This window comes from Mesoplodon mirus, assembly GCF_964341445.2.
Source record: "Mesoplodon mirus genome assembly, chromosome: 6".
In the NCBI taxonomy this organism is placed as follows: Eukaryota; Metazoa; Chordata; class Mammalia; order Artiodactyla; family Ziphiidae; genus Mesoplodon; species Mesoplodon mirus.
In genome coordinates, this window is record NC_138982.1 from 81,607,900 (window position 1) to 81,632,903 (window position 25,004).

The window sequence follows — 25,004 nt, forward strand, 5'->3', positions numbered from 1 at the left end:
AGAGTAGAATTCATAGAGACAGAAATTAGAATGGTGGTCACCAGGGGCTGGGGGGAGGGGCAATGGGGAGTTATTGTTTAATGGGGACAGAGTTTCAGTTCAGGATGATGAAAAAGTTCTGGAGACGGATAGTGGTAAGGGCTGCACAACAATGTGAATGTAGTGAATACGACTGAATTGTACACTTAAAAATGGTTTTTAAGAGTTAAACAAAATCATTAAGTATAGAGGAATCCAGGAATACCTGGCTATGGAGAAAGCAGTGAAGGTATGTGTCATGTCTCTCTGTGTGTTCCCACGGCCAGCCATCGCAGGCATTCTCACCCTTCTCTGCCCTGCTCTATACCCCGGGGCCACATCAACGTGCCTCTTGCCTTCTGGCTTCTAGTTGCAATCACTCAGTGGGAGCACCAGCAGAATGGGGGAGGAAAGAAGAGTGAGGTGGAGAATCTTTTTGCCTGGTTCTCTCCCTGCAGGATTGCTGCCCGATGACTGTTCCTTGACCAAAGGTCCCGCAGACCTCTCTGTCTCCAGACTCTGGTGCTCCTTCCTCTGGCCTCTTCAGACATAGGACAGTAGTAGCTCCCACTGGCCCCAGTCCCAGGGAACTGCACTGTCCCTTGCGGTTTCCTCACTTCCTACTAACTCCTTTATAAATAGTTCTTTTATTAAATTCTCAAATTACACAATTTGAGCACACCATCTGTTTCTTGTTGGACTGTGGCTTGATACAAGGTTATTTATAAAGATCAAAGTTTGGGAAACACTGACCCAAAGAAAATCCACCTATATTCCCAAAAGATCTCTCTGATCCCCCAAACCTTCCAGATACCCAGAGAAGGCAATGGTAAGGGATGGTGAGTGGTACCATCTTCCTTCCTACCCTCCACCCCTTCTCTTATACTAAGCACTTCTTTCCAATTGCTATTTCTTTTCTCTCTTTTTTTTTTTTTGCGGTACGCGGGCCTCTCACTGTTGTGGCCTCTCCCGTTGCGGAGCACAGGCTCCGGACGCGCAGGCTCAATGGCCATGGCTCACGGGTCCAGCTGCTCCGCGGCATGTGGGATCTTCCCCGACCGGGGCACGAACCCGTGTCCCCTGCATCGGCAGGCGGACTCTAAACCACTGCGCCACCAGGGAAGCCCCAATTCCTATTTTTTTAAAAAACATTTATTTATTTATTTGGCTGCCTTGGTTCTTAGTTGCGGCGCGCGGGGCTTAGTTGCCCTGCGGCATGTGGGATCTTAGTTCCCTAACCAGCGATCGAACCTGCATCCCCTGCATTAGAAGGCAGATTCTTAACCACTGGGCCACCAGGAAAGTCCCACAATTGCTATTTTAATATAGAGAATTCAGCATCTACTGTTTTCTCCAATCCCACAGACCGTAAATCACCTTTTTTGTACATAACAGAATTCCATACCAATAAAACAATTAAACGATTCAGATATTCCATGGAGTTTTATTTGGAAAAAAAAAAAAGAGCCTTTTCCCTGTATATGTTTCTGTTGAATCCTAGGTACAGATGTCCAAGGATATGGGGCAATTGCAGTTAAGTATGAATAGGAAAGTTGAAATGGTATCTTTGTAAGCTTCTTTAAATTCACAATGGAGATAAAGCTCTGTAAAATGAGCTCTCTCTCCTCTCTAAGGTAGCTAATTATGGGGGAAATAACCAAGACTTTTGTGTTCTTTCTTAGTAGTAATGGCTTAGAATAAGTTGAACCACCATCCCCAATCCAGGGAGATGTATCCTGCCCTTATATTAGCTATATACAGGTTATTTTCAGGTCATGAGAAACAGTCTCACTTGCTTGTAAGTTCACTGGTTCAGGTAAGCAGACCGTGTTTTTACTGCAAGAGAAGAACAACAAGAGGGTGTGTCCTCAGGGCAGGTTCCTGGTTGGTCGGGAGAGAGGGCTCAGAGTTGCGTGCACCTGTGTTTCCGTGATGTCAGGTGAAAGAATTCTACAATCGTCTATGGGATGATTACTCTTGGATTACGACAAGCCCCCTCCTGTCCTCTGAGGACCAGGTGTGGTAAGACTAATACTCTAAATGCCTGCGAGAGGTGGGGTAAAGGGGACAGGGATTCTGGATCCACACCCATGACTGTGACCAGTGGAGGCTAAAGAAGAGGAAATATGCAGTGAGCAATGTTTGTTCCAATGAAGTCTTACAGAGAAACTAAGTAGAGCAGGTAATAAAACATATATGTGTATATATATATATATTTATATATATTGTATGTTATAATTATCTATACATATTTAATATATATATTTCAGATAAAATGGAGTTTCTTACATTAAATGGGGATGGGGAATTAAAGTCCAACCTCTTTGCCTTCTTAGCATCCCAACCCAAGATGGCCCTGCAGGAGGTTCAGGAAAACCCTGGGTCTTTGTCACCTCCGCATCAAGGAAGCTCATACCCGTGATGAGATTGCACCTCAACAAGTGTCACATCTAAGGTCAGGATTGGTCCTTGTGGGTGTGTCTGGGGCGGGGTGGATACGGGGCTTACTTGTCATTGACGGGCAAAGGAGCAGTGCAGAACATCCCGATAATGATAGTCCGGTCTTTTTTCCAAACTCGGTGGGAAGGCTGAAACTTGAATTTCACCTGGTTTATCTGGCACTGAGGGCTGGGGTGAGCTATGATTCCTTTCCCGTGGCGTTGCTGTCTAGGTCTGTAAGGGAAAGGCAAAGTAACTTACTGCCGCACACGTTTGGCCTTTGCCTCCCCTTGGCTCCTAGGGGCTCTGCGGGTAGCCCGGTCAGTTAGTTCCTGGAAGGTGGGCTCCACGGTCCTCTGCATCACCCTCACCAGCCCCTCGGCCCACACCCTCACAGCTTTGAATGTGATTCAGAAAATAGGTGTTGCTTTTTGAAAGTAAATAAGTGGACCCTGCAGCAAAATAGTAGCCCTTGGATTTTCACATCTGGAAAAGGGTCCTAGTTAGTGAAGAACTGAATTCAGGTTAGTGAAGATCTGAATTCTGATTAGTGAATATCTTCAGTCTCAGGTCCATCTACCTGGAAGTAGAGGCCTCTTCTAGGATGTTCAGTTCCAAGAATTTCGTGTGAGGACTACTCTATTTTAGACTGAGTATGAAAGTGTAGATGGAAACAAATGAACAAACAAACAACAGGCCTCGAAGCCAGACAGAGCTGCAGTGGAGTCCAGGTTTGGTCTCCTCCCAGCTGTGGCTTTGGAGTCACACAGCCCTAGGTCTAAGCCCCAGTCCCCCCTCCCCTGTGCCCTGCTCTGGCCTGTTCCAGTCCCCTCTGGGCTCAGAAAGAGGGACCGTGAGAAAGAGGGAGAGCCCGGAGGGTGCTGCTTTCCCCTCCGCTGTGGCACTGGGTGTTGTCTAAACTGAGCATGGTTTCCCTTTCCTTTCTGGCTTCTTCACACTGATGAAATGTCTTCTTTGTGTACTTTCTAACCCAGGATTAGTCATATAGTTTGTTTTGTCCTTTTGAGGAAGATTTGGTAAAACTTTGTTTAAAAGCTGTTCCATTTTCTTCCTTTCTTTCTCTCTTTCTTTCTTCTTCTTCTTCTTTTTTTTTTTTTTTTAGATTTCAAAAGTGTTTTGAAGTATTTCAGAGGAAAAAATAAGATTATTCACTTTAAGAGTCTGCTTGGGGCTTCCCTGGTGGCGCAGTGGTTGAGAGTCTGCCTGCTGATGCAGCAGATGCGGGTTCGTGCCCCGGTCCGGGAAGATCCCACACGCCGCGGAGCCTCTGCATCCGGAGCCTATGCTCCGCAACGGGAGAGGCCGCAACAGTGAGAGGCCCGCGTACCGCAAAAAAAAAAAAAAAAAAAAAAAAAAAAAAAAGAGTCTGCTTGGATGGAGAGCTTGCAAATTAGAAGGACTACAAAGGACACTGTGAGTGAGTGGCCTGGGGACTTGGCCTGGGTAAATTTTCTAATTGGAAGGAAATCTTGGGATTTCACAAAGTTATAGAAAGTAGGGGAAAGACCACACATAAACCCCCTCCCTTCTTTTAAATTTCTGTTCTGCAAGAGGAAACAAGAACCAAGGAATTGAAGATAATCATGTTCTGATAGCCTTCTTCAAAACAGTAACGCAAATCTCTTTGGGGAGAAAGAAGAAGGAATCTGTGGATGTCCATTCCGATCACTCAGGGAGCTTCTAACAGTGTAGTGGTTGAAGCCATACCTGGAGATTCTACTGCTACTGGTCTGGGGTGGGGCTTGCTGTCAGTATTCTTTAAAGCTCTCCAGGTGGTTCTAACAAGCAGCCAGGGTTGTGTGTCACTGTCATGATTCCTGACAGTGTCGGCTCATCTACCAGTGGGCTGGAAAGGTGATAAAAACAACCTTGCAGAAGTAATGTGACCTTGAACTGATCTAATGAAAATTACTCAGCTATAATCTGCAAGGCTCATGTGGGCACCCCAAGATCTGTGTGGGTGTCCTGACTGCCTGCTGTCCTGTGCTGTGCGGCCTGGGTGAGTTGGAACCCTGCCTGGTGGCAGAGTGTTTGGGAGCCCAGATGTGAGCTCCTCCCAGCAGAAACTTGTCTTTCCCTGACAGCACAGTTAATATCCATCACTGCAGCCTGAGAAATGTTTCCAAACCCAAATCTGATCCCGTCACTCTCCTGTTTAAAATTCCCAGCAGCTCTCCAAACTGCTCTCAGGATAAAACCCCAAATCCCTACCCTGTCCTTCCAGGCGTGGCATGGTCTGACCCTGACTTGCCCCTCCAGCCTCCTCTCCCCGTGCCTGGTCCCACTGCTGTCTGCTCCCCGTGTCATATCTCACTAACCCCTGGTCTGGGGGGAAGGATCCTCCAAATCCTTCAGATATCAACTCAAACATTGTTTCTTCACACTTGGTCAGGCTCTATCTTATTTGTTCTCGTAGCCCCTGCCACTGCTGACAATTGTGCATTTCTGTGTATGGGCACTGGTCACATCCCTGTTTGTGCTCCATCCATCCCCCTGCAAACCACACTTCTCAGGCTCCCCGGCACAGGCGGGAGGCTGCTTCAGGCAGTGATTTGGAGGAGCTGCATTTCCTCCCTGCTTCCAACTCCTGCCAATCATTCCCACCCTCCACTCCCCATCCCATTCCTTGTTCTACCAACACCACCTGGCTTTGTCCCTTGAGCTCTGAGGTGGAGTGACTCCTTTTGCCGATCTCTGCATTGCCTCCCCATCCTTCTTTTGGGTTTTCAGTTCTCCCAACTCATTTGTAATTAGCTCTTTGTGTGAATTCCCTTCTATTGGACTGCCTGGCTTGGACTCTGGTTTCCAGACTGAGCCCTGAGACAGTGATTTGTCTGATTAGTCTGTCTCCTGCTGGCTTGTGAGTAACTAACCAATGACTTTTTTTTTTTTTTTTTTTTTTTTTTTTTTTTTGCGGTACACGGGCCCCTCACTGCTGCAGCCTCTCCCGCTGCGGAGCACAGGCTCCGGATGTGCAGGCCCAGCGGCCATGGCTCACGGGCCCAGCCGCTCCACGGCATGTGGGATCTTCCCAGACTGGGGCACAAACCCGTGCCCCCTGCATCGGCAGGCAGACTCTCAACCACTGCGCCACCAGGGAAGCCCCCAATGACTTTTTAAAGAAACATGCACCACTGCTGCTGAGTTCCTGTCCCCTGCCAGGCTTGCGGCTCCCTGCAGTTGAGGCTCTCTGCCTGCTTACCTCAAGCCTGGTCTCACCAGCTGCGAGGCCCAAGTGTGACCCAACAAAGGAAGGAAATCAGCCCCAGTTCCAGGGATTGGCACCACTCAGCATCAACCCTGCTGGCCCTCACCTTGCACTCATTTGCTAACTGACCCTCTTCCTGAGACTCTGTTCTAGAAACCCATCTAGTACTGCTCCCCCTCCTCCCATCCCTCTGCCCAGGAGTAGGTGCTTCCCAGGCTCTGGCCAGCCCTCCCTGGCCCATGGCTGAGGCCTTCCTACTTGCTGACATCCTTAATGCCCCCTGCCTGGATTCCTGATGCTGTTTCCTATCAGGGAGCCAATCCCCAAACTCTCCCCACCTGTTGGGACATTCCATTACTGCTGTGTGCCTGCTTGTCTGCTATTGTCTGAATACACTATACTTGGACCCCGTACTGATCCTGAACCTGGAACAGGTGTCCAGCATGTGTCTGTGGGTCCATCTGTGGCAGGTGCCACCCTCACCCCCATCCCCAGCTCAGCTGGCTCCACCCACCCATCAGTGATCACACAGTGCCTGTCCTGGGATATATGTGCATGTATGTAAATGGAAGGAGAGAAGCCAGCCATGTGGAACACTTACGTACATGGTGATCTTGACCGAGGAGGTGACACTGCTGCTAAGGAACGTGACCGTGATGCAGGTGTCCTGGTTTCTCAGCTCCTGCAAGTAAAACTCCACGAGGCTGTGATGCACTAGGAAACCAAAGCAGAGCAGATAACTGGGCCAGAGGTCAGTGGGTGCAATGCACAAAATGTCCCAGAGAGCAGCAGGGCAGTTAGGAAACCTTGCTCTAGCTCTTAGCAGCTGTGTGACCTGGAGCAGATTACCTGTTGTCGCAGGTTCTCAGCTTCCTCTAGTGTAAATTGGGATAATAAAATTACATACCCCAGGGGTCTGAATGAGAATTAAATGAGTTAATGCGTATAAAGTCCTTAGACAGTGCCTGTACCTCGGAATCATTCAATACATGATAGTTTTTATTATTACTTGTAATCCTAGAATGTGCCACTCTTTGGCACTGTGTCACTCTTTGTTACCAACGAGTGACATTATCCTGAGGGTGTGATTTTGAAAGAACCAAAAAGGGTCTATCTTATACTAAACAATTAACTCATAAAATAGAGCAATGCCCCTCCCCCCCTTAGCATACACCCTGTGTCAGGGAACCCACCGTGTGTGCAGGAGATGACTACTGCCCTCCCTGTGGTGGCTGGGTGCCTGTGTGGCATCTCCACCCATGTGGGCAGCACAGACACTGAGTCTCTCAAAGCTGGTATTGTTGACACAGACTGGCTGAGCAGCCTGGTTCATGGTGATAACCCCACACCTGCGGCCCCTTTGGCAAGAGAGGTTAAGAAGGGTTACAGCTTGCCCAGCACCCCATCCTTCCCTCATTAAGGGGTGCTCATCTGGTGGCACCATGCAGTGACTTCAGTCTCCGAACATTTTCACAGATTCCTTTGGTGGTTGGGACATAGCTAGAGCTCTGCCCTACCTGTACTTTTTCAATTGTCATGTTTTATGGGTGAACATTGGGGGGAGGGACTAAGTGAATTTAAGGAGAGTCAGCTCTAAGTTGGAGGAGTGATGTGGTCCATCGGGGCTCATGGGGTTAGTAACAGGACTCACTGCCAAGAACCCACAAGAAGACAAGAGAGCGCTACATGCTCCCCGCTCCACAGAGCGAAACATCAGATGCCACGTCCCTCCTGTCTCTCTTTCTCAGTTGTTTATTATGGATGCAGATTGTTATGTTGATGGGCAAGGGCTGAACTGGAGTGGATATTTGCAATGTGGAAAAACGGCTAACTTACATAGCGTTAGGAATTTAATTCTCTGGGCTGAGTTTGATATACTATATCGCTTCTTCCTTTATCAGCATGTATCACTGATTAAGAAAGTTTCCTGAGGTTCTGCTTCTCTCTTCTCTGATTACCCTGAAAGCCCTAGGAGGGCCAGGTCTGCTAACGTTGGGGGGGTGGAAGCTGGTAGTGAAATCCAACCTGCTTGGGGACATGACATGGGAAACAGCACATGAGCCCTGGATGGTTTGCCAGGGGAACTGGGTCCAAGGCCAAGCCTGCTGCTTACTAGTTGTATCGCCTTGCCTAAGTCACTGAACCTCTCCGAGCCTCAGTTCCTTCATCTGTAATCAATAACCCCCAACATCACCTCACAGAACATGCTGAGGATTAAATGAGGTGATGGGGAGAAAACATTTCGGGTGAAACATTACTCTACAAGAGACAAGTACTATTGTTAGAAAAATGATTTTTTGGAGAGGATTCTCTGTCCATTCTGGTGCCTGCCTGGCAGAGGCCAAGGGTGACTGCAGGCCAAGAGTGCTGGGCAATGGGAGCTCAGTGCCATGATGGCTTGGGAGAGGGTGAGAGCGGGAGCTGCCAGGTGGGCTACCCGGTGGGTGCCCCGTACCTCCCACCCCCAGGAGAGGATGGGCCCAGCTCTGATGCTCAGAATGGAAGGCTCAGAAGACACAGGCCCGCTGAGGTTTTTGAACAGACACAGCCATACTTCTGGGAGAATGGGGAGGGAGTCTCACAACAAAAATGAAACAGTAAGAAAATGTATGGCTTGGTGAATCACCCTTAGCAGGGACCTAAAAATGCCTTTAACTTCCAGGTGTTCCTCAGGTTCCCTGGCTGTGCGGACAGAGAGGAGCTGCCGCGAAGCTGCCCTGGAGCTGGAAGTAGAAACGGGGTGTCTGGTCCCAGCAGCCCTGCCTCCGACCCGGAAGAAGTCCTCCCTCAGGCTGACCTCTGAGGGGTGGCAAGACCCAAGAGTAACTGAGAAATACAGCTGAAAAGAGCGGGTTCTTGGAAGAGGGAGCAGAGACACAAGTATGGAGGCAGATGATGACCTGGAAAAGGTAAAGATTTTGGAGTCAGAAGACCTGGAGTTGAATGCTGACTTCTTCACCCACCCATGCAGCCTTGGGCACATCACCGCTCAGGGTTGGGTTCTCAGATGAGCTGATACATGTGGAAAGCCCACAGATGACTCTTGTAACCCACTTTATTCCTAAGAAGTAGCCACATATTCTCTCTGGCATGAAGTTAGAAACACCCCCATCTCATCTCCCAAATTCTCCCATTGACAGAGGGAAGGGAATTATTACTTACTGAGCTCCAGTCACTGTGCTGGTAATTGTCTGTGTACTATGTATTTTATTTTATCCTCACAATTGATTCTTTGAAGTAGGTACCGTTATTTTTCCCATTTTCCACATAAGTATATAGAGGTTCAGAAAGGTTAAAAAAAACTTGCTCCTGATGACACAGCTGGTAAATGGAGAAGCCGAGGTTCAAATCCAGGTCTGGGGGACCACAGAGCCTGAGCTTCGGGCTGTGTCTCACACTTCACCAGGCCCTCTAGTACCAGGAAGGTATAGCCACAAAGATCCCTTCACCAACCAACCAGACACCAGCTGATCAGAAAATCATTTAGAATTAGGGTGGTCATATAATGTCCCATCCAAACCAGCGTACTTCTATTCTGAACACACAATAAACCAGGATAACAGGATAACAAAATCAGGAAGTATAGTCAACCTAGTTAAATAGCATAGGGAAGGAGAATGGTTCAGCCTGTAATGTATGTCATAGATTCTAAGACACCCATTTCTCTCACATTAAACACCTCTCACAATCGCTGGCATCTTAGCTTCAATGAAATGCAGTGGTTAGGAGCCATAGTAAACAGCTGGAATATGTATATGAAGGTCCAGTATTCCTCATGGACCCTGACCTAGGAGGGCTGCCAGAGTGGGAGACACATAGGATGGGCAATAAGGAGGGGGAAATGTATGCAGGAAGGAGAAATCCAAAAGGGACTCCCAAATACCACTCCAGAGAGAACCTACACTGGAAGGCAGGTTTCCATGGTGGGGAGGAAGGAGGACCAGTGTACCGATGTAAGGTAAGATGCCACCAAGTTCTCATCCATAGAGCAGTGGTTTGGGCTAGCTCTGAAAAGTTTTGGTTCTATCTAAGACCAGTAGCTGCTGACCCCCACCTCTCCCTTCCCATGACATTTTTGCCCCAGCTCTTCATCTCCCACTTCAGCTACCATGCTGGGCTGGACACAGCCCAAGACGGAGCCCTGGACTCAGCTGGACAGCACACTGGCAGAGCTGAGCAGCTCATTTGCCCGCACTCACCGCAATATGGAGCCGTGGAAGTGGTCAGGAGGTAGACCTTCACTTCCTTGGGAAGTGGCTCTATCTTAACACCACCTTCTTCCACCAGCCCTGGAGATAGAGAAGCAAAGACAGCAGAGCCCTGAGGAGGCCATTTCAGGGCTCCACAGCACCCATCCATGTATCGATTAATTCATGCACCCATTTATTCCACAGACAACTCCACTGTATACTCATGATGTGCCACGCCCTGCGGTGAGTCCTGGGATACAAGCAACCCCATCCAGATGGGAATAAACATACAGGTAAACAACAAATACATTCTGCAGATTATCTGGCCCATTCCCAGGAAGTATGTATAAGAAATTTGAAATGATGTCTTCAACTTGCAAAACAATCTATATGACAGTTGTTTTAATGGCATTTGTATCCTGTGCACTGGAGCACAGGGAGGTGTTTGAGCTGAAGAATAGTATTGACAAGTCAGAGAAGGGCATTCCAGGCAGAAAGTGCAGTCTGGGCAAAGGGACACAGGGTGAGGAAACATGAAATACTCTTGGCAGTATGAGTAGTTAGCATCCCTGTGGTGTTTGGAAAAAAGGGATAGTCTAGCGAGAGATGAGGCGGGGCAGTGTGAAGTGGCTGTTAAACCATCTGGTCCATCACATCTGTGGGAAACAGTGACATATGCCCGATGAGTAAGAAGTAATATTGATTCACTTTATTATGGGAAACCACCCCTACTTTAACATTTTGTCAAGCTGATATTCATTTCTATAAGCAATGGCAGGCTGCTGCGGTTCTGAGTGGCAGCCAGGAGTGGGAAGTGGGAGAGTGAGGGAGGGGGAGGACCCATTTACACTACCCAGGCGTTTTCCTGGAGCCCTCCACACTGGATGACCCCAGGATATTCACAGCCATGATCTTCACAGGGTGAGTTGAGGCTGGAGCCTCAGCCTTCCTGAGCCCTTCTCTCCAGACTGGCCTGGATCATCCAGGAGTGTGCCCAGGCCACTCGGCAGTTAGGAACCCCTCCAGCTGGCATGTGGTCTCACACCTCTAAGGTGGGCACAGCGTGCCAGCCTTGGGGATTCCCCCAAAAGACTTCGATTTACAGCCTATCAGGAATTGGAGAATGGCTGACCTAGCGAGGAAGACCTATGGTGAGCATCAGGTCTGAGGGCGGGTACAGGCAATCTGGACTATACCAGTACTTCTGGAGAGCATCCTGAGGCTGGACTTACATGCCAGTGCCCGTGCGTGTGTGTGAGGGTTGTGTGCAGAGCCAGTATGGCATCGGGCAGCGGTATAGAGGGTGAGGGGTGGGACGCAGAGAGCTAAACACCACCTTCCAGGTAAGGACAGGCTGAACAACTCATTGCTTAAGTTTTCTTTACCCTGCTCGGGAAGACCTCTTGACCATAGGAGATCAGGACTTAAAGAGGTGACAAGACTTGAACTGTCCCCAAACTGTCAAAGGAAGCCAAAGGGGTAGCATTTACCGATCCTTGGACAGGAAAGCAGAAAAGGGTTGAAACAATCCAGACAGTGTCCAGCAAGGAAGACCTTGTAGCTGGTACAAGGAAAGGCCATCAATGGACAGGAATTCTCCAGGGCGCTGATGTAGAGGTGCACAGCCCTCATGTGATCACAGATCAGATAACTGTAGCCTGAACAGGGCAAAAAGAACACAACGAAGGTTTCAGTTCAAGACAAATGGAAACTCCCTCCATGCTACTTAACTGTAATTCTATTGAATTTTATACTCCAACAGGCTATAAATACATGGGATGTCCCTGGAGCCACATTTTAAAAATATTAATGAACATGGTTACTACACTCTCACTTTTCTTTTTAATTTTCCTGGATAACTTAGTTAATTTACCAAGAAAATTGTTTACATACACACCCATTCTTCCACGATCATAAAAACTCTCAGAAAATGGGAGCATACAGAGAGCTGGCGATCCCGACCCTCCCTCTCAAAACGGATATCTGTCTGCACATTTTTACCTTCTTCAGCATCACCCACACAACCAATTTTTTACAACCTCATTATACACAACCCAGCAACAAAACAATCAAGGGAGTCCCCCGCAGTTCAGTCCATCTATGAAAGCCAATGCGTTAGACCTTCAAGATGGCAGAGTAAGACACGGAGATCAACTTCCTCCCCACAAATACATCAAAAATACATCTACATGTGGAACAACTCCTGTAGAACACCTACTGAACGCTGGCAGAAGACCTCAGACTTCCCAAAAGGCAAGAAACTCCCCACGTACCTGGGTAGGGCAAAAGAAAAAAGAAAAAACAGAGACAAAAGAATAGAGACGGAACCTGCCCCTCAGGAAGGGAGCTGTGAAGGAAGAAGGGTTTCCACACACTAAGAAGCCCCTTCACTGGAGGAGACGGAGGGTGGCGGGAGGGGAAGCTTCGGAGACACAGAGGAGAGCGCAGCAACAGGGGTGCGAAGGGCAGAGCGGAGAGATTTCCGCACAGAGGATCGGTGCCGACCAGCACTCACCAGCCCGAGAGGCTTGTCTGCTCACCCACCGGGACCGGTGGGGACTGGGAGCCGAGGCTCAGGCTTAGGTCGGATCCCAGGGAGAGGACTGGGGTTGGCTGCACGAACACAGCCTGAAGGGGCTAGTACACCACAGTTAGCCGGGAGGGAGTCCGGGAAGAAGTCTGGAACTGCCTAAGAGGCAAGAGACCATTGTTTCAGGTGTCCAAGGAGAGGGAATTCAGAGCACCGCTTAAACGAGCTCCAGAAATGGGCGCGAGCCTCGGCTATCAGCACAGACCCCGGAGCTGGGCATGAGACGCTAAGGCTGCTGCTGTGTGCAAGCACACGTCACTATCCACACCTCCCCTCCAGGGAGCCTGTGCAGCCACCACTGCCAGGGTCCCGTGATCCAGGGACAAGTTCCCCAGGAGAACACATGGTGCACCTCAGGCTGTTGCAATGTCACAGTGGCCTCTGCTGCTACAGGCTCACCCTGCGTTACAATTATAACTACTGTACCACTCCCTCCCCCAAGCATGAGACAGCCAGAGCCCCCTAATCAGCCGCTGCTTTAACCCCCTCCAGTCTGGGCGGGGAACAGATGCCTGAGGGCGACCTACATGCAGAGGCGGGGCCAAAACCAAAGCTGAACTCCAGGAGCTGTGCAAACAGAAAGGGAAATTTCTCCATGCAGCCTCAGCAGCAGAAGATTAAATCCCCACAATCAACCTGAGCTTCCCTACATCTGTGGAATACCTGAATAGACAACGAATCAAAACAAAATTGAGGCGGTGGACTTTGGGAGCAACTGTAGACTTGGGGTTTGCTGCCTGTGACTGATTTGTTTCTAATTTTTATATTTATCTTAGTATAGATTTTAGCACTTGTTATCATTGGTGGATTTGTTTATTGGTTTGGTTGCTCTCTTGTTTTTATTATTATTATTATTTTATTATTACTTTTTAAAAATATATATTTTTTATTTTATTATTTTTTCTTTCTTTCTTTTTTTCTCCCTTTTCTTCTGAGGTGTGTGGCTGACAGGGTCTTGGTGCTCCAGCCTGGTGTCAGGTCTGAGCCTCTGAGGCGGGAGAGCTGAGTTCAGGACACTGGACCACCAGAGAACTCCTGGCCCCACATAACATCAATCGTCAAGAACTCTCCAAGAAACCTCCGTCTCAATGCTAAGACCCAGCTCCACCCAACAGAGCTGGGCATGGCATAGGGCATACAGCAAGCTCCAGTGCTGGACGCCCCATGCCAAACAACTAGTAAGACAGGAGCAAAACCAAACCCATTAGCAGAGAGGCTGCCTAAGATCATACTAAGTTCACAGACACCCCAAAACACACCACCGTACACAGCCTTTCCCACCAGAAAGACAAGATCCAGCCCCACCCACCAGAACACGGGCACCGGTCCCCTCCACCAGGAAGCCTACACAAGCCACTGGACCAACCTCACCCACTGCACATACACACCAAAAACATCAGGAACTATGAACCTGCAGCCTGCAAAAAGGAGACCCCAAACACAGCAAGTTAAACAAAATGAGAAAACAGAGGTATATGCAGCAGATGAAGGAGCAAGGTAAAAACCCACCAGACAAAACAAATGAAGAGGAAATAGGCAGTCTACCTGAAAAAGAATTCAGAGTAATGATAGTAAAGAAGATCCAAAATCTTGGAAATAGAATGCAGAAAATACAAGAAACATTTAACAAGGAACAAGAAGAACTAAAGAGCAAACAAACAATAATGAACAACACAATAAATGAAATTTAAAATTCTCTAGAAGGAATCAATAGCAGAATAACTGAGGCAGAAGAATGGATAAGGGACCTGAAAGATAAAATAGTGGAAATAACTACCACAGAGCCTAATAAAGAAAAAATAACGAAAAGAATTGAGGACAGTCTCAGAGACCTCTGGGACAACATTAAATGAGCCAACATTCGAATGATAGGGGTCCCAGAAGAAGACAAAAAAAAAAAGGGTCTGAGAAAATATTTGAAGAGATTATAGTTGAAAACTTCCCTAATATGAGAAAGAAAATAGTTAAGTCTAGGAAGTGCAGAGAGTCACATACAGGATAAATCCAAGGAGAAACACACCAAGACACATATTAATCAAATCATCAAAAATTAAATACAAAGAAAAAATATTAAAAGCAGCAAGGGAAAAGCAACAAATAACATACAAGGGAATCCCCATAAGGTTAACAGCTGATCTGTCAGTAGAAACTCTGCAAGCCAGAAGGGAGTGGCAGGACATATTTAAAGTGATGAAAGGGAAAAACCTACAACCAAGATTACTCTACCCAGCAAGGATCTCATTCAGATTCAATGGAGAAATTAAAATCTTTACAGACAAACAAAAGTTAAGAGAATTCAGCACCACCAAACCAGCTCTACAACAAATGCTAAAGGAACTTCTCTAGACAGGAAACACAAGAGAAGGAAAAGACCTATAATAACAAACCCAAAACAATTAAGAAAATGGTAATGGGAACATACATATCAATAATTACCTTAAATGTAAATGGATTAAATGCTCCCACCAAAAGACACAGACTGGCTGAATGGATACAAAAACAAGACATGTATATATGCTGTCTACAAGAGACCCACTTCAGACCTGAGGACACATACAGACTGAAAGTGAGGGGTTGGAAAAAGATATTTCATGCAAATGGAAATCAAAAGAAAGCTGGAGTAGCAATGCTCATCAGACAAAATTGACTTTAAAATAAAGCCTATTACAAGAGACAAAGAAAGACACTACATAATGATCAAGGGATTGATCCAAGAAGAAGATATAACAATTGTAAATACTTATGCACCCAACATAGGAGCACCTCAATACATAAGGCAAACGCTAACAGCCATAAAAGGGGAAACTGACAGTAACACAATTGTAGCAGGGGACTTTAACAACCCACTTTCACCAATGGACAAATCATCCAAAATAAAAATAAATAAGGAAATACAAGCTTTAAATGACACATTAAACAAGATGGACTTAATTGATATTTATAGGACATTCCATCCAAATACAACAGAAAACACTTTCTTCACACGTGCTCATGGAACATTCTCCAGGATAGATCATATCTTGGGTCACAAATCAAGCCTTGGTAAATTTAAGAAAATTGAAATTGTATCAAGTATCTTTTCCAATCACAATGCTATGAGACCAGATATCAATTACAGGGGAAAAAAATGTAAAAAATACAAACACATGGAGGCTAAACAATATGCTACTGACTAACCAAGAGATCACTGAAGAAATCAAAGAGGAAATCAAAAAATACCTAGAAATGAATGACAATGAAAACACGATGATCCAAAACCTATGGGATGCAGCAAAAGCAGTTCTAAGAGGGAGGTTTATAGCAATACAATCCTACCTCAGGAAACAAGAAAAATCTCAAATTAACATCCTAACCTTACACCTAAAGCAATTAGAGAAAGAAGAACAAAAAAAACCAAAGTTAGCAGAAGGAAAGAAATCAGAAAGATCAGATCAGAAATAAATGAAAAAGAAATGAAGGAAACAATGGCGAAGATCAATAAAACTAAAAGCTGGTTCTTTGAGAAGATAAACAAAATTGACAAACCATTAGCCAGACTCATCAAGAAAAACAGGGTCAAGACTCAAATCAATAGAATTAGAACTGAAAAAGGAAAAGTAACAACTGACACTGCAGAAATACAAAGAATCATGAGGGATTACTACACACAACTATATGCCAATAAAATGGATAACCAGGAAGAAATGGACAAATTCTTAGAAAAACACAATCTTCCAAGACTGAACCAGGAAGAAATAGAAAATATAAACAGACCAATCACAAGCACTGAAATTGAAACTGTGATTAAAAATCTTCCAACAAACAAAAGCCCAGGACCAGATAGCTTCACAGGTGAATTCTTTCAAACATTTAGAGAAGAGCTAACACCTATCCTTCTCAAACTCTTCCAAAATATAGCAGAGGGAGGAACACTCCAAAACTCATTCTACAAGGCCGCCATCACCCTTATACCAAAATCAGACAAAGATGTCACAAAAAAACTACAGACCAATATCACTGATGAACATAGATGCAAAAATCCTCAACAAAATACTTGCAAACAGAATCCAACAGCACCTTAAAAGGATCATACACCATGAACAAGTGGGATTTATCCCAGGAATGCAAGGATTCTTCAGTATATGCAAATCAACCAATGTGATACACTATATTAACAAATTGAAGGATAAAACCTATGATCATCTCAATATATGCAGAAAAAGCTTTCCACAAAATTCAACACCCATTTATTATAAAAATTCTCCAGGAACTAGGCATAGAGGGAACTTACCTCAACATAATAAAGGCCATATATGACAAACCCACAGCCAACATCGTCCTCAATGGTGAAAAACTGAAACCATTTCCTGTAAGATCAGGAAAAAGACAAGTTTGCCCACTCTCACCACTATTATTCACCATAATTTTGGAAGTTTTAGCCACAGCAATCAGAGAAGAAAAAGAAATAAAAGGAATCCAAATTGGAAAAGAAGAAATAAAACTGTCACTATTTGTAGATGACATGATACTATACATAGAGAGTCCTAAAGATGCTACCAGAAAACTAGTAGAGCTAATCAATGAATTTGGTAAAGTAGCAGGATACAAAATTAATGCACAGAAATCTCTGGCATTTCTATACACTAATGATGAAAAATCTGAAAGAGAAATTAAGGAAACACTCCCATTTACCATTGCAACACAAAGAATAAAATACCTAGGAATAAACCTAACTAAGGAGACAAAAGACCTGTATGCAGAAAACTATAAGACACTGATGAAAGAAATTAAAGATGATACAAACAGATGGAGAGATATACCATGTTCTTGAATTGGAAGAATGAACATTGTGTAAATGACTATACTTCCCAAAGCAATCTACAGATTCAAAGCAATCCCTACCAAACTATCAATGGCATTTTACACAGAGCTAGAACAAAAAATTTCACAATTTTTACAGAAGCACAAAAGACCCTGAATAGCCAAAGCAATCTTGAGAAAGAAAAATGGAGCTGGAGGAATCAGGCTCCCTGATTTCAGACTATACTACAAAGCTACAGTAATCAAGACAGTATGGTAGTGGCACAAAAACAGAAATATAGATCAATGGTACAGGATAGAAAGCCCAGAGATAAACCCACGCACATATGGTCACCTTGTTTTTGATAAAGGAGACAAGAATATACAATGGAGAAAAGACAGCCTCTTCAATAAGTGGTGCTGGGAAAACTGGAGAGCTACATGTAAAAGAATGAAATTAGAACACTCCCTAAAACCATACACAAAAATACTCAAAATGGATTAAAGACCTAAATATAAGGCCAGACACTATAAAACTCTTTGGGGAAAACATAGGCAGAACACTCTATGACATAAATCACAGCAAGATCCTTTTTGACCCATCTCCTAGAGAAATGGAAATATAAACAAATGGGACCTAATGAAACTTCAAAGCTTTTGCACAGCAAAGGAAACCATAAACAAGAGGAAAGGAGAACCCTCAGAATGGGAGAAAATATTTGCAAATGTAGCGACTGACAAAGGATTGATCTCCAAAATACACAATCAGCACATGCAGCTCAATATCAAAAAAACAAACAAGCCAATCCAAAAATGGGCAGAAGAGCTAAGTAGATATTTCTCCAAAGTAGATATACAGATTGCCAACAAACACGTGAAAGGATGCTCAACATCACTAATCATTAAAGAAATGCTAATCAAAACTACAATGAGGTATCACCTCACACCAGTCAGAATGGCCATCATCTAAAAATCTAGAAACAATAAATGCTGGAGAGGGTGTGGAGAAAAGAGAACCCTCTTGCACTTCTGGTGGGAATGTAAATTGATACAGCCACTGTGGAGAACAGTTTGGAGGTTCCTTAAAAAACTAAAAACAGAACTACCATATGAGCCAGCAATCCCACTACTGGGCATATACCCTGAGAAAACCATAATTCAAAAAGAGTCATGTACCACAATGTTCATTGCAGCTCCATTTACAATAGCCAGGACATGGAAGCAACCTACTTGTCCATCAACAGATGAATGGATAAAGAAGATGTGGCACACATATACAATGGAATATTACTCAGCCATTAAAAGAAACAAAAATTGAGTTATTTGTAGTGAGGTGGATGGACCTGGAGTCTGTCATACAGAGTGAAGTAAGTCAGAAAGAGAAAAACAAATACCGTATGCTAACATATATATATGTATTCTAAAAAGAAAAAAAAAGGTTCTAATGAACCTAGGGGCAGGACAGGAATAAAGACGCAGACGTAGAGAATGGACTTGAGGACATGGGGAGGGGAAAGGGTAAGCCTGGATGAAGTGAGAGAGTGGCATGGACATATATACACTACCAAATGTATAATAGATAGTTAGTGGGAAGCAGCTACATCACACAGGGAAATCAGCTCGGTGCTTTGTGACCACCTAGAGGGGTGGGATAGGGAGGGTGGGAGGGAGATGCAAGAAGGAGGGGATATGTGTATATATGTATACATATAGGTGATTCACTTTGCTATACAGCAGAAACTAACACAACATTGTAAAGCAATTATACTCCAATAAAGATGTTAAAAAAAAAGAAAGGGGAAAGGTTGGTGTGTAAGCACATTCACTGTGTTATTATTAACAACAATAATAAAAATTGGAACCAACCTAAAAAAAAAAAAAAAGAAAGCCAGTGTGTTGAGGTTCACCTCACCAAGTAACTGATACACTGAATTTGCCAAATGTCCCAATATAACAGACACTTGGTTTTCTGGTTATTGTTGTTGTTGACTATTTTACTGAATTTTATTTTATTTTATTTTTATACAGCAGGTTCTTATTAGTTATCTATTTTATACATATTAGTGTATATATGTCTATCCCAATCTCCCAGTTCATCACACCACCACCACCACCCCCCCCACTTTCCCCCTTTTGTTGATTATTTTAAAATCTGTAATAATTCACACTGAATGAATTTGCTGGGGCTAAGAGGTCTATAATGAGCCATAACTCCAGGGTTTAGGGTCTTCAGACTCTTCTTTCACCTTGGGACCCCCTCTCTGGGACCAGAACCAAGTCTGAGCTGCTTGCTGACTTTCCTTTCCCCCAGAGTTGGGACACTGTCTATGGCCAACCTCCTTCTAGCTACAACAGGGAGCTGGGAGACACAAACTAAACCCTTCTCAGATTGTGTCATGAAGAAAAGAAAAAGTGGCCAATTAAAATGCCAAAGAAAAATTTAAAAGCCATTAAAATCAAACCATCCCATCTGATCAGAATTGCTGAAAAATTTATGAATTGTTAAAAGAAACATCTTTTTGGAAAATCAGTAAAGTTGGTAAGTTTGGATTAGTGGTTACTCAACACAGTTGTCAAAAGAATCCTTAAAATGTTAAAATTTTGGTAAAGCAGGAAAAGGTTAAAAACATAGTAATCAGAAATCAAAATAAAATTCCCACATGAAATGTTGATAGGTTGGCTATATTCATAAGAATATAAGAAGACTACACAATCCTTAACGCTTAGCTTTTGATAAATTTAAAATTATGCTAAGAATATATTCAATTAAGATATCCAAAAAGAACATTCTGGAAGAATAAATTTAGAAGAGAAGAAATGTATATTCACTGAATGTATTCAAGAAGATTATCTTGAAAGCAATTTTAGAGAACTTAAATTTAGTTAGCTTGGGGAAATGGTCATGCACTGAATTGATCCTTCAGCTAGCTAGCTTTGGGCGCATCAGTCTGTTTCTGCCACAACGAGGCTCTGCAGAGGATGTAGCTACTGTGGACTCTGCCACAAAGCGGGGTCCAGGAAGAAGAGAGGTTATTGGCTTGAGTGACGTTGGATTACAGCAGGGCCTAAGAAGTGGGGAGGGAGCCTAAATATGGAGCAGGCTTTTAATTTCAGGCACTCCTCCCCTAGAATTCCTGGGCTCCAGAGACATCCATTTAATAAGTGCTGAGTAAGCTTGATGGGACACAGCAAAGGACACTGTAAGGAAGACCCCCTATGGCCCATACTGGCTGACTCAACACGAAGCCTGTTGGTAAATTCCAGTCTCTGGGGCAGCCACACACCAACTCTCTCTGGCTTTCTGACCTGCATAAATGGAGGTGGGACAGCCGGGTTGGTCTTGGCCTCCGTTGACGAAGTAGTCCACATGTCCAACAGGAATCCGAATACCCAAATCTGCAAGGAGGCAGAACCCCGTTAACCTCTTACTGCAGGGGCCTATTTTCCAGGTCCCATAGCAGGGTCCACCAGCAGCAGAGCCTGAGGTCTGACCTTGGGGGCCCACCCCCTCTCTGTGCTGAATGGGTGCCCACTTCATTCCTAAGTGCTGGGAGACTACAGAACTAGCCCTCCGATGGTTTTCTAAACAGGTTTTGCCATGCTGAAAGGAAGCTAAGAATAAATTTATAAGAAGATACTCATATTTGCCTAATAAAATCAAGAAAAATATCCCTTAATATAAGTTTTTATGAATCAGTAAATGTTATAATAAGCTTGGTAAATTTCCTTGTTGAATAGTTTCTATTTTGCTTCAAGTGATAGTTCAGATATGTGTGTGGGGGACCGCATTTCCAGTCTCCCACATATTTTTGTGCTTTCATGACTGAGCAGAAATATAATCTGGCTACAAAGAGATGAGTTTGAGAGGCTGTAGCCTGCATCTCATCATTGTGACTATATCTGACCCCTCAGACTTGGTCAGACTCAGCTGCCAAAGACCCTGATTTTCTTCTTCATATTATCTATCAGAGTTGTAAGCAACTGAGCGTGTATTACTTGCTTAACGTCATCTATCCAGGGCTTAAGTGATGACCTAGAATTCATCCTCTCCCATCATCTGTCGGGTCAGCTCTACCTCCAAAGTATATTTTGAGTCTTTCTACTTCTCTCCGTCTCTACTGCCACCACCTTCGCCCATGCCACTATTGTCCCCCTCACCCAGGCCAGCACTGCAAACACCCTCCAGTGAGCCTTCCCTTACTGTCCCCTGGCAGTCCATTCTCTGCCCAGCAGCCAGAGTATTCTTTTAAGGAAATCCAAAATCGCCGCCCTCTCCTCACTGATCATAGAATAAAATTTAAACTCCTCGCCACGTCCAGCCTGGTCCTGCTCCCTTTTCTCAGCACAGCACTCACTACGCTCTAACCACGTGGCTCTTCCGCCTGCCCCCACCCACAAGGCTTTCGTTTTGGCTGTCCTCTCCCCCTAGCGTGTTCTTCTCCCCACTCTTTCCAGAGCTGGCTCATTCTCATCCACTAAGTCTCACCTCAAATATCACCTACTTGGCCAGATTTTCCTCAATAATCCTATTTGAAGCAGACCCCGAACCCCCTGCTGAGTCACACTTCTCCCATATCCCTCATTATCATAATCACAGGGTGGAATTATCTTGATTGCTTGCTTGTATGTAAGCTCCACCACGGCAGGGCCTTTACCTGTCTTTTTTCCTGCTTTATCCCCAACACCAGCACAGTACCTGGCACACGTTAGTGCCAAATACTTATTTATTGAACAAAATAGTGAACGAATGCTTGCCGACTAGCTTGTAAGTTCCATGTGGGCAGGGATCTTATTTGATGCCTTGTGCACTGTAGTATTCTCAGTGCCTGCTACATAGATCATAAAGACCGACTGAATAAATGGAATGCCTTTTTTTTAAAAATCACATTAAGAAGTGGCTCCAACTTTGAAGGGGACTGAGAAGCCTAGCACAGGTAAACAGGGACCAATGAGTCACCTATTTAGCAAATTTAGGAATATAAGGCATTAACCTTGTTAATTGGCATGTTTAATTAACTTAATAGCTAAGCAGAGGGCTATGGACTTTGGTTTCCTATCTGTGAAATGGAGGTGGGAAAGAGGGTTGAATAATATGATTGCATGAGTTTCTTCCAGAATCCTGAATCCGTGAGTCTTGAATGCTGAAAGAAGGCTTCTAGCCAAATGGAATGAGACATGGCCATCTCTCAGTTGAACTGCAAACTCTTCTGGTCAGAGACAAATGTAATTTCTTCTTGTATCCAACACACTGAGCATGGGGCCTGGCACCAGACTCTGTGGGTGTTTGACGTCGAGTAGAAATGAGGAGGAGTGCCCGCTGGTCAGAAGAGCTTAATTTGGTCGTGATGGATTCAGAGCTGGGGCTTCTTGACTGTGCCTGTCATTACTGGAGGGGGCAATTCTCATTCTTCACTAGACTGAGGGCTGGCCTTATCCTCTGGGGAGGAGGGAAGTCCTGATAGGTCTGAGTACCTGCCCCAGGAGTGGAATGCCCCAATTTCCTGGGGCCAGGCATGTTCACCCTGAAAAAGCAGCAAGACTTTCCCCGGCAGAAGTACCCTCTGAGTACTACCTCAGACAAAGCTTAGCGTTGAATCAGAGTGAGACTCATGACCAAACAGTTTTGGTCCACAAATGAGAATCCTCCTTTCTGCTGCTGGCTAAAAATAAAATCATTCATCTCAGTCTTCAGAGAATGACAGAGCTGGAAGAGACTTTCAAGATCATGCTGGTAAACTCCTCACTGCAACAGAAGCTTAGAGGGGAAGGGTCTCCTCCCAGGGCCACACAGATAAATGCCAGCCTCCTGGCCTCTGACCTGTGCTCATTCCCCCACCCCAGCTCACTGTCCGTGTCTGTGTGGATGGCTTCCACAAAGAGGGCGTCCCCAGGGTCCAGGCGCTCCTCCAGGCTGGCTCTTGTGTACTCCGGTCCAGCAGGGTCCAGGCCTGCAAGGACAGACATGTCAGGGACCCTTTCGTGTCAGCCACAGGAAGCCCCATGGACCCACTGCACACCTACATGGGCAACCCTTCCGGTTCGGATCGGAGTCCCCCAACAAGGACCCAAGGGCAAGAGAACTAGCTCAGGACCACCTTTCCCAGGAAGCTCTACTCTGTTGTCTCTAACCTCTCAATGACCCAGTTTCTCTGGCTCTGAAATGTGCTTGCTAACACCAACCATTTGGCCAGGATTAATGTCAGTAATACTGGTCCTCAGGTAGTAATAACAATGGCTATAATTTTTTGAGTAGTTACTATGTGCCAGGCCTTGTGCTGGGCACTTTCACACTTTCTAGTCCTTACAACAACAGAGCAAAGTAAATATTACTCTCCCCAGGCCTTAGCTTGGATCCCTTTTCCTCTTCCTCCCAAAAAGCAGACGGTGAGACAAGGATTTAAAGTGCAAGTAGCGGGGCTTCCCTGGTGGCGCAGTGGTTGAGAGTCTGCCTGCCGATGCGGGGGACATGGGTTCGTGCCGCGGTCCGGGAAGATCCCACATGTCGTGGAGCGGCTGGGCCCGTGAGCCATGGCCGCTGAGCCTGCGCGTCCGGAGCCTGTGCTCCGCAACGGGAGAGGCCACAACGGTGAGAGGCCCGCGTACCGCCCAAAAAAAAAATAAATAAATAAAATAAAGTGCAAGTAGCTTATTTGGGAGAGCATCACAGAAAGCGTAGTGAGGGAGTGGAAAAACAAGTCAGAGAACGAAAGAAAATTTTAATGAATAGATTATCTCTTTGGGTCTCATCCCACTGGGGTCCCTCTGAAGGACGCTGTAGAACATGACTCAGAATTGTCTCAATGAAGTGCCAGGAAGCCAGGGTATTTACCACACAGCTCTGGTCCCTTATTAATTGAGGGTAGCTCCTGAAGCATAAAGTTCCCAGCACTTTGCAAGTATTTAACAAAACTGTCTACAGGTGATTTCCATAGTAGGCCAAGGATATATGAGCTGTTACAACCCATTTTACAGTTGTAGAAACTGAGGCTCAGAAAGAAATACATAGCCTCTAACACTGACATTAAAGATCATGCAGTAACAACACAATATCATTTTATCCAAAAGGGCCACAATGAGTAAATTTCAGTGGTGATCGATGACTTGATCATAAGAACAAAGGCCCAACACTTCCCTCTGCCTGCCTTAGAAAAGACTCTTCCAGGTCATGACCTCTCTTGTGCGCTCTCTCTCTCTCTCTAAACCTGAGAGGATGGGCAGGGAAGAATGTTACCTGTGATCCGTCCCAGCTGGCCTTTGTAGAACTGTCCTACCATGCCCCCGACGTGGGCCCCCAGGCTGACACCAATGATGTGGATTGAGGACTCTGACACACCCAGCACCTAGAACGGGCATTTACAGTGAGCTACATTTGTGTCACAGCAGCCCCTGGCGTTACAAGGGTAACACTTTTCCCTGAGGCATCAGAAGCAGAAGGTCTTGGGCATGACACACCAGCCACACATGCTTTGGGAAAAAGTGCAGAATCTCACCCTGTTAATCACTTGCCCTCTCCCTGGGCGCCCCACCTGGACAACCCACTCACTTTCCCTTTGGTGTCCAAAGTATGTGAGGCATGACCATGGCCATTTCCTCTTGAGGACCTAGAAGAGTCAGCCATTGGCACCCCTGATGTAACATGCACTGGCATGTTTTACAGAGGAGCAGCAGGAGGCTCAGAGAGGTTCAAAAACCTGCCCAAGGTCAGCACTGTAAGCGGCTAGGTTGAGATTCGAACGGAAGACCCACAGACTACTGGGTG

The 25,004-nt window shown here is 45.4% G+C and overlaps 1 protein-coding gene across 2 annotated transcripts in view; it reads right to left on the bottom strand.

Moving 5' to 3' along the window:
• Positions 1-1,442: 1,442 nt before the first annotated feature.
• PLA1A (phospholipase A1 member A) overlaps positions 1,443-25,004 on the bottom strand; it is a 34,514-nt gene continuing 10,952 nt past the window's right edge. Inside the window, exons 4-11 of one of the 2 annotated variants that reach the window (XM_082624787.1) lie at positions 24,477-24,585; positions 23,092-23,193; positions 20,552-20,641; positions 11,367-11,534; positions 9,886-9,975; positions 6,292-6,400; positions 2,527-2,691; positions 1,443-1,854 (exon numbers count right to left, since the gene is read on the bottom strand). In XM_082624787.1, the coding sequence (XP_082480913.1) occupies positions 1,770-1,854; positions 2,527-2,691; positions 6,292-6,400; positions 9,886-9,975; positions 11,367-11,534; positions 20,552-20,641; positions 23,092-23,193; positions 24,477-24,585 (918 nt within the window). In that variant the 3' untranslated portion in view covers positions 1,443-1,769. Of the gene's footprint in view, positions 1,855-2,526; positions 2,692-6,287; positions 6,401-9,885; positions 9,976-11,366; positions 11,535-20,551; positions 20,642-23,091; positions 23,194-24,476; positions 24,586-25,004 lie in introns of those variants that run through there. The other variant, XM_082624788.1, reaches the window with a different exon arrangement.